The 14944-nt window shown below is 31.2% G+C and overlaps 1 protein-coding gene across 2 annotated transcripts in view; it reads left to right on the top strand.

Annotated features, from left to right (window-relative positions):
* Positions 1-14944, top strand: part of LOC106471595 (ATP-binding cassette sub-family B member 8, mitochondrial-like) — a 59515-nt gene that overhangs the window by 2719 nt on the left and 41852 nt on the right. For both annotated transcript variants that reach the window (XM_013932207.2, XM_022400210.1), the window contains exons 2-3: positions 1800-1869; positions 6379-6769. In XM_013932207.2, the coding sequence (XP_013787661.2) occupies positions 1802-1869; positions 6379-6769 (459 nt within the window). In that variant the 5' untranslated portion in view covers positions 1800-1801. The remainder of the gene's footprint in view (positions 1-1799; positions 1870-6378; positions 6770-14944) is intronic.

Genomic DNA, 14944 nt, shown 5'->3' with positions numbered 1-14944 from the left:
GTTAGTAAATAACACAAGAAGTTAATTAGTCATCAGCAGAGTTCTACTACTTACTAGTAATTATCCCTCGTCTATAAATTAATATCACTATATATATATATATATATATATATATATAAATATAGGCGGAAGCATTAGCACCCGAAGCATTCTTCTAATAATGAGGGTCCTATTTGATTGGAATATTTTGCTTTCTCTCATCCAACTACTTTATCATACTATGAACTGCAGTAGTCTTTTCCTTATTCCAACTACATTGTAAGGTGATTTTCTTGTCTAATCTTCTGTGAGGCATGCACCATATCAGCATATTTTTGAAAATATTAGTAAAGCAAGTCCACATCCTTTCCATCATATGTATAATTTGTCATATGTAGGGAAACAATAGTTTATTTAACTATCTCAAAGAAAGTTTTATTGGCAATCTAACTTATGAAATTTTTGGCACCTGTTCATTTAAGTAATACTAAGTAAACAAGGGCATTTTTAAATCCCAGTCTTTGGTGTCGGCTTTGATTAATGTCATCTAGAGTGCTGGTAATGTTTGACACATTCCAGACATTATTTACGTATGTAAGACTTCAATATTATTATTCTTCAAAATAAAATGAGTTAACTTGTCCATGTTTTGATTGTACCTTGATCCTGTCGTGTGAATGTTTAGATTTTTTGTGAATATAGAAAGTGTATTAGGTTTGATTTCATCCTAATAAATAAAGAATAACCTTTGTAAATGAGAAATAGACACTGACTTGTCCATATTTTCAGACTTTAGGTTTTGATATTTTATACATAGGTCATAAATGTTATTAAGATTTTGATTGTTTGTTTTTGATTTTTTTGTGTTTGTGTGATTTGTCATGGTATATCTCCTTTGTCAAAATTACTTTTAAGCAAGAATCATGAACTATATTTTATCTCATTATGTGGTATGTGCTGTTACTTTAATTTTTTAGCCATTTTAAATATGTATATTGATCAAATTGACCCAATTACTTTTGCTTTGTTGCAATGACTTTTTTTCTGTTGATATGATTGGAGAAGTTCCGTTGATTGATCAAATAACTTTGTCTTTTTAACTGCTGTTGAAATAGATTCTGATATAAGTATCCAATATTTACAGTTTTAGTTTTATAGGAAAACTATTCAAAAAGAAAAGTAATATATTTTGGAATTATGATTATGTCATCAGTTTTTGTGGTTCTTATCAGTCTTAACTTCTGACTGTATAAATTATTAAATATAGGTGTTGGTATACATTAAGTACTTTAGCAAAATGGTTCTTAACTACTGGTTCATAGAAAACATCCAGTGGAAAAACAAAGAAAGAATAAAAGTGAAAGATTTGATTTTTCTGAAATTTATGATTTGGAAAGGTGTTAGGAGTATGTAAAAACTGTTGTTTCCTTAGTTTTTATTGCAAAATGAGTCTCATAAATTTCACTTTAAAACTTCTTGAAGAAGCTAGAGTGAGAAAACACTTTTACTGAACTTTAGCTTTCACTATGTATAACTATCTACATTTTGTGTACTTCGTAGCAGTTTGTCACATATTGCAGTTCAGGTGTATAGGAACTACAGACCTCTATACTCTTAAGAAAAAAGTTGTGAAATAAATTGTTATCGATTGACAGTTTGTATTTTTTGTTGTTATAGCTGATGTAATAAGCCACAATTTTTATTGGAAATATGAATTTTCTTTATTATTATTATCACAAACATCATAATGAACCATACATTTCAAAGCTTTACTATCAGTGTATATATATTAATTACTTGTTATTATTTAATATTTTTAGGTATGTCACATTTGTGGCTTATCTCCAGGATTATGAGCTGTTCTAGATTTTATTCTGTGAAGAAGTGTATGTAAGTTCCAGTTTTTATTTTGTTTTTCTTGAATTACATTGGAAGCTTTGTTCAACAGAAATGAATCAAATAAATTATCTTTATTGTACCCACAAATGTCTATAACTTTGCAGCTTGAAGCTTATAAGTTTTGATTGATATATGTATACAGTGTGTATACATAAACACACATTTTTTTATGTGTGGATTTAAAAGGTGATTTATATACCAAGTTTGGCATACATTTTTACATAATAAAGATTACAGCATATGCAAAGAATTTTGTCCCATTGATCATACAGTGCATAACAGGACATAAGATGCTTATGATTGCAAATCTGCTCAATATAAATGTGGGAGCATCCATTAGTAGTAGGAAACATCCAAGAAATATGTGTACAAGGTGTAATCAATAAAGAGTAATAGTCTTTACTTTTAGTTATAAATTGCCGTTCACAAAGAGCAACTCTATGTTGCTGATTGAAGCTTTATGATTGCTTTACAACAAGTGTTAGTTAAATGTGTAGAGATGGATTCATTCAATAAGTTTATTTGTATTTTTTAGACAGCATTATTTATTTAGTGTCTGCATAATTAAGCCAAATACAGTATAAAGTATAGATGGTTAGGAAATTTCCTATATTACGAAAGCTGTAATACACAGATGTGTACAGTATGCATACAGTGCATTATATGTCTCATTTCTTCTCACATAGAACAAATTTAATTTTTAAAGAAATTATTATTCATGTTTTCCCTATAAGCTCCAGATCCTTATTACATCAAAATCAAACAATTTTCTCATGTTTTCTTAATGGGTAAGAATTTATTATCTACATGTTAGTGGCACATCTTGTGTCTCCAAAGGTTATGTGAATCATATCATAAATTGTGAATCCTGTTAAATTTTGATGTACTGAACAGGCCATAACAAACCACCAAATACAGATACTAAATAAGTTGGTTTAGTTGTGTTTCATGCAGCTTTTTTATGTGTTATTTACATAATAAAATCTGCAAAAAAAAGTCATCCAGTTTCAATGTTCTTTCCAAATGGGTCGCTTGTCCTTTTAAACTAACTCCAACCTTGCCTATGTAGGAAAGTGTGCTACATGTTATTTGTCACATGTCACAGTTGTGGGGAAATGGGGAAAAATAAATTTTTATTTACTCATAATTAGAGGCAGTGGTGTAGGAAGGAACTGAAAAGTGAGGATGTTTGGCTAGACATGCAGGTTTTACATGAGAGATTGAAAGTATAAGGAGCTGCTAAAGGCATCTCAGTTTAGGGGGGTCTGGGGAATACCCCCAGAAAATTAATATAATAATATAATTTACTGTTACTATAAAAGTCAAATATCTAAAAATGGGGGTGTTACAGCACCCGTTCGGACACCTCTGAGTAGTACTGATCTAGTAAAGCTATAATAGTTTGTTGTAATTCTAAACTCAAAGTTTGTGCTATAATATGGTAATCCTACAAAATCTAATATCTAAAAGTGGGGTGCTACAGCACCTCCTGTTTGGACACCTCTGAGTAGTACTGATCTAGTAAAGCTGTGATAGTTTGTTGGAATTCTAAAGTCAAAGTTTGTGTTATAATATGGTAATCTTACAAAATCTTTTTACATGTTTTGTAGCTTGATGTACACACAAGAAATTGTCTTAATAATTTTAAAAGTAAGTGCTAGTAGCATTATCTGTCAAAAATGGTAAGTGAAATACAGTACCTACTCATTTAGTAAGAAAAGAAACAATGTTTTTAAAAAAATGTCACTTGCATTACCTGTGTACATAGGGTTAAACTGAAAATGCAACAGCCTTGATTGAGCATATAAACTTTAACTTGGAGTAAAGGTTGTGAATGTAGAGTGGGTTGTATTTTTCAAACCATTTTTTTTAAATACAATATGTTAGATTGATTCATTGCTCGTGCAGATACAGCTTAATCATGAAGAAAGCTTTGTTATATTACATATAGTTTTGTTTACCTTTATCTGAGGTTCACAGTGACTCACTCTATATATGAAGAATACATATATATAAAACTAATGAATGATACAGATATAATGCACTAGACACATGTATTTTACTGACACCAAAAAACTGTAATCAAATTATTTTGAATTCTTCATTTAAAAAAAGATTAAAACCCTATCAATAATATATAATAATGATCGTAATTTGTATTTGATGCATTCAGTATGCTATTTTGTCATAATTGTTTTATTTGTATACTTGTAACTTTGTAACATGCAGTATTTTCTTAATTCATTAAGCAGTTTTACATAGGATGCAGCTATTATGGATACAATACCCAGACTGTTAATTTAGCAGCATAGTAGTAAATGAAAAAACTACTTGTTGATACTACAGTATTTTGAGTTATGTTTTCAGATTACCTTTATGTGTTTAAAAACTTGCATGTATCTTTTTATGTTTGTTCCAGAATTAAATGCTAACCTTAAATTTTGTTGCACATCTTGAACCACATATAAAAATACTTATTACTCCACTGACTAGAGCACCTGGTTAAGAATTATTTCCTGAAAACAACCCTCAAATGCTTTCCACTGAATAACTACTGTAAGCCCAAATTACATTCAAGCAATAAATTCACCTGCTGTGTGAAGTGTGCTCTTGTGATAATATTGGATTCTTCATTAAAACAACCCTCAAATGCTTTCCACTGAATAACTACTGTAAGCCCAAATTACATTCAAGCAATAAATTCACCTGCTGTGTGAAGTGTGCTCTTGTGATAATATTGGATTCTTCATTAAAACAACCGACAATTGCTTTCCATTAGTGAATAATAGTATTCTTATAACATACTGACAATGTAAATTTTAAAAGATTGAAAGTTTTAAAGGTATTATCACCCTTGTTTTACTGTTCTATGTTTTGTTCATGTGCTCATTTCATGGACTTATTTTGTAGTATTTTCATATTTGTACAGTTGTTCTGTAAATTTATGAGAAACTTTTTCAGGACTTGTATAATAGCAGTATTTAATTCCATACATCCGTGTGTATTGTTTAAAACTTTTTAAGTGTTGAATATTTATCTTGGTAAAAAAATTATATCAATTTAATTTTTATTACAGGTTACAGCTTCTATGGTAAGGAAGAATGTTGTTTAAAACAGGTATGGTGCTTTGATCACTGGTGCAATCATTCTTAAGTACGCAGTTTTTAACAGTAAAAAAGGTTTTCTTTCTCGTTAAAACTTATGTACTTAAGAATGATCACATCAGCGATTGAAATGTCATACCTGTTTTAAAGAATGTTCTTCCTTAGTGTAAAAACTGTAACTTGTAATACAAAATGCTTATAATTGGTAAGTAAACTCAAAATGAAACTATTAATTTGGTATTTACTCTTTCACTACTTCATGTCAAGTTATATGTTTCTTTGGAACTTAGAATTCGTATCTAAGTAATTAGAAATGTAACAAATGAAATGTTTAACAACAAAACAAATACATAGCACTATAGTAATGATAAATACAAAAAATGGGAAACTGAACTATTATTGGAACAGTGATGCTACACTATAAGCCTAAGTCAGAATGCTTTATAATTTTGTGTGTAGAACAACCTCACGTACTATTGATCCTTGTTGTTGATCAGAAATTGTATTTATGGGATTATCAAAGAGATCAATTTAGATCCTAACAAGTTTGTGATTATTAGTTAATCATGACTGCCATTAATAACCCATGCTTGCAACATAAGACCAATCCTATGAGAGTTTCGTTATGAATATTATTTATAACACCAACAATAACCATACTAAACTTTAAAGTTTGAATGTTATGCTTTGTTCAATAGAAATTACACAGCTAATTGGTAGCTGCTTTGATCAAAGCCTATGACCAAGTATTCGATAGCCTTTATTAAAAAAGGTATGGACTGTAGATATATATGCCCAGTAAAATGGATGCAGTGGTAAAAATTCCCACATGCAAAGTGTTTTTATTGTGCTTGTGGGTGGAACATTTAGATATGGTCAAAATTTGTGTTTTTAACCACAACTAATGAGATAGTGTTGTTGTTTTTGCACACTACATGATTCATGAAAGGACTAACTAAAAATAACAAATGTATATTTATATTTTTATAAGAGCCATTCAGGTTGTTTTCGTTTTAAAATTTTGTTACATCATTTCTTGTTCATAAAATAAACAAAGAATTGTTAGACAACTGCCATTTTACAAAACCATGTGTGCTTGAAAGGTAATTATATGTATCATGATTCAAAAATTCTTTTCAAGTAAAATGTAAGTAAATATCTTGATTTTACTTTTATTGAAAGTTCAAAGATAATGCAGGTAAACTTACTATATTGTTGTTCAGTTTGATAGGATAAAAGTTAACATTTACATATAGTATTGGGGGACACATGCATTTTTTACAAACTAGGTAGTTGGCAAACTTTTACCTTTTTAAGTATTTTTTCTGTGTTCTTGATTGAAATATTTTAATGTTGTCATTGCCATTAGCCTTAAAAATACTTTAATATTTTACAGGTTTCTGCATTCTCTCAGAATTCCCTCTTTGGTTCCTTGTGAAGGCCATTGGTATTCTTTGATTTATCTATCAGCAAAAAATGTGAAGTCCTTTTGTTTCAAACAGTTACTTACTACTGTAAATAAATTACCAACCAAGAAATTTAGAAAGCTGGTAACTTCACCACTACTAAACTATGGCAGTATTTTCTTTACTGGAGCAGTTTTAGTTCATAGCAGGAAAAATATTACTTACGTCTATTGTGAATCTCTACAAAAGCCAAAACGTAGACAAGGGAAACAGAAGTATAATGAAATGTTTGACCAGAAGGAATCAGAGCCACAATTTGATTGGCAAATGTTTTTTCATTTCTTAAAACCAGAGATGTGGTTCATTATTGTAGCAGTTGTGGTAAGCAATTAATTAGCATAAATTAAATTTTTTAATAGCTTGTTTGTTGTTTTTAATTTGAAGGCATAAATTAAGGAACAGTCTGTAAGTGTGTTAAAGCTGTACCATGCACATCCAGTTAGGGGGAAAAAAAAAGAGGAATATTAGGAAAATATTTCTAATTTCTTGTTTAGTCATTGAGATAGTTGGTCTTTCTAGTTTAATTTTAAATTTCTTACACCATTAACCTTAAATTAGTTAGCATGTAAGCAGGAGTTGCATTCTATTTTTCAAAAAATGGGTGCTTTGGTTCTTCTTGAAAAAAAAAAGTATAAAATGTGAGATGTAAGTACATAATATTTATGTTAAATTATGTTTTGGTGTTTTATAAAAAACTAAACATATTTATATTGTGTTTTTTTTATTCAAATGCTTCATACCTCCAAACCACAAGATTGTAAAATACAAATAATTTGCTACTATAATTGAAAAACTAGAAGGTCAGGAATTAATATTACAAGTTACCAACTTGCAATTTTTCCTAAAGTTACTCATTTAAACATTAAAGTTGAAAAAAGTAAAAATACGCTGTTGCTGATTAACTTGTGAGCATTAACTATGCATCTACTGGAGTTAAAAAACTTTTTGATTAAGTAAAATGATGATTAAATTGATTAGTATCAGAAAAATGATCAAATAAATGAAATTAGTGTTTCTGATTACTATTGTTTTTGACTAATCAAGTAATTGTTATATTGCTATTATGATTTCATTATTATTTTCAATTATTCCATGGGTTTTCAACTTAATCAATTAGTTTCATGACTCATGAAAATTAACATCCATTCAGCATTTTGTTGATTCAAAATATAATATTTGGCTCGCATCATACTGGAATGTTAGTGCATACAAAACTGAATAATTTTTACCTATGATAATTTTATTCTACTCAACCTGTAACAAGTAAAATGGCATGTGTTATTCAGTTTACTGTCCCTTTGTACGATGAAGAGTATCCATGTGCTTTGTTGCCTAGATGTAGTTGTGTATGTTCTGCTCACCATCAGTTCTTGATCACCTCAATATAGTTGCATTTGTATAAATTTATCATCTGAACTGAGCATATGTAACATATGTAGAATTCTACACGGACTTTTCTCTACATTAAAATACTTTTATTTGTGAGCTTTCAGCCCTTTTACTGTAGCCTTTATTGGGCAACTGTGAAGGTTCTGGTGAGAGAGCTGAAAGCTTGCAAATAAAAGAAATAAAAACTTTAATGTCAAGAAGAGTTCATGTGTATTATTCTACATGTTAACTTACCTACATTACGAGTCTTAAAAGACCATATATAACTTATGTTAACTTGTGCCCAATATTATTGCCACTAGTTACTGTCAGTATCTTTCTGACTTATAATAATGTAACAAAGTAATGTTTATTTTTATAAAAAAAAATTCAATAGTTTTATTATAGTAGCTTTATGAAAAGTTTTGGGGAGAAACTCGCATAACACTATTAATTGTATTTTCAGGTTGCCACAGATTTCATACTATGTTGTGTATACAATACATTTTAATATACAACATTTTACAAAATTAACTTAATCCTAAATTGTTGTTCCTGAAAATGTCTGTCAGGTTAAATGTAGTTATTTGAAAATATCTTTAAAAATAACAAACAAACAGAAAATAGGAAGATTAGTTGAATATAACTGATTAATGAGCTTGATAATTAATTGGTTAGCAAATTCCAATACTCACCCAGCCCTTGCTATTACTAGGTGTTTAGTAATGTGTAATATTAAAGCAGCTGTCATTTAGGTGTTTGCTAATTTATATAATGTTCATCACACAGGTGTTTGAGTAATGTATAATGTTAATACTGCTGTCATTTAGAAGTTTTATTACTTAATAATGTTAAAAAGACTATTACATAGGTATTTTGCTGATGATTGTATTGTTATTTTCAAGAAAATACAAGCAATACAGTTCTTTCTGTGGCAACACATTAAAATTTGCTCTTTAGTCTAACACCATTTACTATTGCTTGTAACAACTACTCTGCTAGAATCATGTATAAAATACCTTTGGAGATTTTTTTATTTATTTTTAGTTGGATAATTATGGTTGCAAAATATATACAGTGAATTTCTCAAGTATTTATGAGTATTAAACTTTGAAAAGTAAAAAAGTATGTATATGATAACTTAGTAACCTTATATCAAAATTATGTATTTTCCCCTTGCAGCTCAATAACTTCATATATTTGCTGATATATATTGCATTTAAATTTACCATCTATGTGTTCCAGAAGCCAAACAGTTTTAAGAATAAATTCAACAGTTTACAAATTGAGGAAAATATGATACACTAATAACTGTTTGTTAAGACTGGCTACAGATTTGCAATTAACGGACACATAGAAGTTTTTGTGCTCTGCAGTTTAATATTTCAGCTGTTTTACATTAGCTAAGTTGTACTATAAGAAATTAGTCTGGTTCATTTATAATAATTTATAAAATTTATCAAAAAATGTTTACGCATGCCACAAGCCTTTTATCACCCCTCACTTGGAATTGACTGATTCCAATGCGTCTCTCATTGTGGAACTTATTATTTTATTACATAAACTTTTTCTTTGTTTCTGTCAACACAGATGTGTTTAGTTATTCATTTTGCATTATGTATTCTCCATTCCTACTTTGGAGATTCTATGTTTTATTAGCACATTTACACAGGCTTCAGGTTGTAGTACTCCGAGGGAAGATTTTTGGGTTTACTTTGTCGGGAGATTGATTGTCTAATGAACTTACTTTCATCTGGGCTCACCTCCAGTTTCAGGGCATATAGATTTGAAATACAGCCAGCAGACTTTGGAAAGATAAGACATTCTGCTGTTATGGTTTTTGAATAATTTCATTGTTAATATTATTATCTGTAGTTACTTGGGTTCTATAACATAAGTTTCATAAGGTTAGCAGTTAGTCTTAGTGGTATTTTCTCACATACCATTTACTCAGGCTTACCATGATCTTTGTTATTTTAGGATTACCTGTAGTTCATTTTACTAGTATATCATTCATTAGTTTACCTATATTGTTTTTCTTCCATACGTCATGTCTCATACAAATGTTATTGTTGCTACACGCTTCCTTACTTTTATATAATCACATCTATTTCATTTATGTTATTATATATCTTTTATCCTTCTTATTCACTTGATTTGACCTTGAGCTGGGGTCCACACAAACTTCTCCCAATATTGTAAATACTTATTGTTTGATTAGTTTTATTTTAGCGGTCAGTGATGTCCTTTGTTCTGTACTGTTTGATTAGGCTTAGTGTTTGTTATTTTCGGTTTACCTGTAGTTTTACTTCCAGGTTAATTGGTAATTAGGTTAAATATCTTGTTTGATTAGGTTTAATAAATGTCTGTTATTTTCAGTTCACCCATGGTTTTATTTACAGTTAATCTATAATTAGATTAAATATCTTTTCTTCAACACAACATCACATACATGTTTAATTCACAACACAATTTCTTACCATTTCCACTGTATCGACTATTTCATTTTCGTGTTTCTATATAGTTTATACTTCTTCCAATTACTTTTGTTTAATTTATAATTTATACTTCATACAGTTACTTTCGCTTAATTTATAATTTATACTTCCTACAACTACTTTTTTTAATTTATAATTTATATTTCTTAACATTAATTTCATTTGTGAGGGTTCTGGGATCCATCATACCTGCTTCCACTATTGCTCGCCTTCCTTCTATAACAGTTGAACCCATTTTCAAACGACCTAGTTTTGTCAGTTTTCCTCAACCTTATCGTCAGTGTCTTCTAGGCTCTGCAGAATCTGCTTAGCCTATCTCTTTTTTTTTTTTAAGCATGTTTCACAGTATATCATGACATTTGTTCATGATGCTCTTTTTGTCTCTTTTGTAAGTGGGTACTTGCAAGCCTCGCCCTATACAGGCTTTAATCTTTTTTGCTTTAGATTACCATCAGGCAGATTTTCTTCCTGATTTTATGTCATTTGTTTTACTGTATCGACTCTCCCACAGTTAATGTTTACCCTCCACCTCCTTTCTTTTGTGTTCCACTTACATTTAGGGATTTTTATGGGATACCTTCCATATTGGTGTGTTTGCCATCTTCAGTTCATTCCCTCCACATGTGGCATCTTTACTTTTGGAATCTTATAGGGTGAGCCATTGCTGTTTGTTTACCATCCACTACTATTAGGGACTTACAATCCGTTATTTTTCTTCACCAGTCCGTATTTTTGGGAGGGGGCTGCTCCTGTACATTTAGCATCACAAGGAGTATCTGCAATGCTGTATTAAATTTTTTAACTGCTCTTTTTTGTTTCATTCTGAGATATTATCATGTTTATTCATTTATCTATTTGGCAACTTCCCATCCTTTACCTGTCTTACCTGTAGGTTTTATTCTTTTGTCTTGTTTGCTTGATGCTGATTGGAGTTCTGGATTTATCGGTACCACCTTAATCACTATTTGGGTCCAGTCTTCCCTGTTTTGTTATGTAATCTTTGATCACATTTGGGTAGGCTGTTTCTGCATGGCTGAGAATGCCCACAATACACATTCTTATCTTCTGGTTGTTTTTTTTTCACCATTTGATTTGGTACCAGTTTTGTGCCTTGCCCTTTGGATTGTTTCGGTTCCATATATTTTTGTTAGGTGGTCTGCATTTTAACTGACTTCCACATTTTGGGGATTTTATCAACACCATTCTTGCTTCAGTTAGCTCCTTTCAAAATGGGAACATCTTCACATGCTCATCTACCCTTTCCACAGTTGAATAAGTTTTCTTGTTACATACCTAAACTTATAATATTTTTGTTGTGTATTTTTTAAACACCCCTCCATTGGGTTCATCCATTCTCCTCCTCGATTGCATTCGACGGTGATTTCTGTTATCCGAGCTTCTACTTTTGCTTTTCCTCTATATGCATTGATAGCTGAACATATCCCCCATGTTGTTGGGTTTACTGCTTCCTTCCCCTATTCTGGATTGTTTCTCTTCCTTCATGCTCATATTCAAAGGTGGGGGCTGTGATTCTATCAGTAGGAGGTTTCAGGATAATGGTCTACAGTCAAAACGTCTCATCCCCTTCCCACCCGAGCACTTCTGCCAGTCTAAGGTGCTTTAGTTCACACTCTTCCTCTTTTCTGGTTTGACTAATCCTGTTTCATTTTGATTTTTTGATGATAATGACTTATATCACTCACTAAGAAAACACTCCTTTTTGTTCCTTTTCAGGTAAACAGTGGATTTCATTTTTTTGAACCCACATACTTGACATAAGTCTGTTGGAGAGTTGTGTTCCAGGTGCTTTGTCCTTGTTGCTAATTGACTTTCCAGTCCTGACACATTTTCTCCCAAGGAGCGACCTCTCAATCCTCCTACTTTTTGGTGGCTCTGCCTACTGTGGGGTACTCCTCCACGTGAAGTTTTTGTATTCACATGTACCCCATTCTTGAGTCAGGGGTACTAGATTCCCTTCAGTCTCATGAACTTAAGGTGAAGATGATATGATCCTCTTTCCTACCCCCACACAGATGTCTGTTCTTGGTGGCCTGGGTTTTGGATTGTAGTCGACTTGCTGGTGGTATGATGCTCTTTCCTACCCCCACCATGATGTCGCTACCCACTGGCTGGGTTTTTGGATGTAGTTGACACTCCATGTACATTCCATCATGCTCTAGTAACTCTACACCTAGGACACATCCTTTTTATTTTACCCACTTTTATATTTTCCGGGATAGAGTTTCATCAATATCATATTGTTTGGATCATTATCCAACCTTAGTTCTCTCCCACTTGGAGGTACTCCTCTGTTTTTCTGCCCAGATGTGCAACATCTTTCTATGATAGGTGAAGAATATACCTGGTTAAGAATTGGTGTGGTCCCCCACATCAGATCTTTTGAAGGATGCTTCTTTCTTTCCCTCCATCTATTCAGTGTGGGATTCTATTCTAGCTATTTATGTGAATGGAGGTAATGTACCGTATCGGAAGATATAATTTTCCTATACTGAAAATGTATTTTTGATAGGTACTTACTTCTATTCACACTGCTGCTAAAATTTGAAGTGATAGTTTGATAGAATTGAATAGAAGGAGTCACATGCATCATAAGAGTATGTCACACTCTTATTGGTGGAGGATTGTTGCATGATGATTTCCATGAGAGATGCATTGGAATCAGTCAATTCCAAATGAGGGGTCATAAAGGGCTTGTGGCATGTGTAAAAATTGTTTTTGTATATAGAGGACAGCACTGAATGAGAATAGCTATTTATGTGAGAGGAGGTAAGTATGGGACAATTATAACTTCTGTTTCCTCTCTAGATTTGTCGATTAGCTTAATGTCATTGAGAAAAGAGCTGTAAGTCATAGATAACTCATAACTCAAAAAGAAAAATAGTTTGATGGTTACTGTACTTGTTCATTTTCAATACTATATTGAAACATTTTCAATACTATATTGAAACATTTGAAATACTATATTGAAACATTTGAAATACTATATTGCATTTCTTTTAGTCACTGATTAATTTGATAATATGAGGACTCATTTTATACTACAGTTTTTTAGCTTTGTCATTTTTTCCATACTTATAATTATTGGAAATGAACTGCATAACCTGTCTATTGAAAAACACAAAGTTCTTATTAGTGTACAAAGAATAAAGATTTGCTTATAATGAAGTTAGGTAAAGAACGTGCTATAGTTTATTTAATAAGGATTGATTACATTACTAAAGTAATATAGCAGGTGTTGAGAATGAATTTGTTAAATTAGGTAAGATGCAATTAAATTAGAGATACAGCATCTTTTACACTTGAAGAAAGGTAATAGTACTGTATTGCAAATGGGGGGGGGGGTACTAATTATAGTATTTTTGCAGTTCCAGTTTCTATTTTCCACATGTGATTTGTTGATTTCAATGCTAATAAGTGTGTTTCTATGTGTGTTTGTTTTTCTTCTTTTTTTCCAAATCAAAATTCTGTAATAAAAGTGTATTATATGTTGGATTACTATTGCTGTCACGCAAGGTAAGCTTTATAAAAATACTGGGGGGGGGGGGTAATTAGGGGCAATACGATATCTAAGAAAATATGTTCAAGAAAATCTGACCATTTGGTTCCCATTCAAAGATTTTCCATAACTTATCTAAAGTCCATAAAACCAGTTTTTGTGCAAGATTATTATTTAAAAAACTGTCATTTCAAACCACAATTTGAATTTGTAGTTAGATTTTTAAAAAGTGTATGACTAATAAATTAATAGTTAAAGGTAGTTTAAGTGCTCTCAATCAATATATATATATATATATATGACACACACACACACAGAACTTAGAGCTTCATAATGATGGTTATATTGGTGGGTGCATGTAAAAACTGTGCAGGAAACTTACTTTATATACTGATTTGAGTTGTACTTTATCAGAAAAAGCTAATGGCTTATCTGATCAGCCCGGCATGGCCAGGTGGTTAAGCCCTTCGACTAGCAATTTGCGGGTCCCGGGTTCAAATCCCCATCACACCAAACATGCTTGCCCTTTCAGTCATGGGTGTTGGTAAAAGAGTAGCCCAAGAATTGGTGGTGGGTGATGATGACTAGCTGCCTTCCCTCTAGTCTTACACTGCTAAAATAGGGACGGCTAGCACAGATAACCCTCGTGTACCTTTGCACGAAATTAAAAAAAAACCAAACCAAACTTATCTAATTCTTATTTGGCTGTTAAAATGTCTTTTCTTGTATTTTGTTAAAGTATTTATGAACAGATAAGTGTGTTCAATTGCGGTTTAAAGTTGCACCAGCTTGGGGTATTTATAATTTTTGAACTATCGACTGTTAAAATGTCATAGAACTTTGAAACTTTATTGTTATATTTAAATACTTAATGACATAATGAGCAAAATGGTTTTAAAGTGTATGACAAACCAACATTTTCTGGATTATTATACATAGTTTGAAAATATGATTTGTGACTTTTAAATTAATCTGTATAAACTTTTGCTTAATCATGAGTATATAACTGTGAGTAGCTTTATTGTGTGAGGAACCAATCTAGCATTATGTATTTCTTTCAGATTCAAATAATGAACTATTGCATTAGTATATATTGCTTGTTATAATTTTGTC

This window comes from Limulus polyphemus, unplaced genomic scaffold, assembly GCF_000517525.1.
Source record: "Limulus polyphemus unplaced genomic scaffold, Limulus_polyphemus-2.1.2 Scaffold4720, whole genome shotgun sequence".
Taxonomy (NCBI): Eukaryota; Metazoa; Arthropoda; class Merostomata; order Xiphosura; family Limulidae; genus Limulus; species Limulus polyphemus.
Note: the sequence above shows the minus strand (reverse complement) of the source record. Positions and strands in the feature narration are given on the sequence as shown.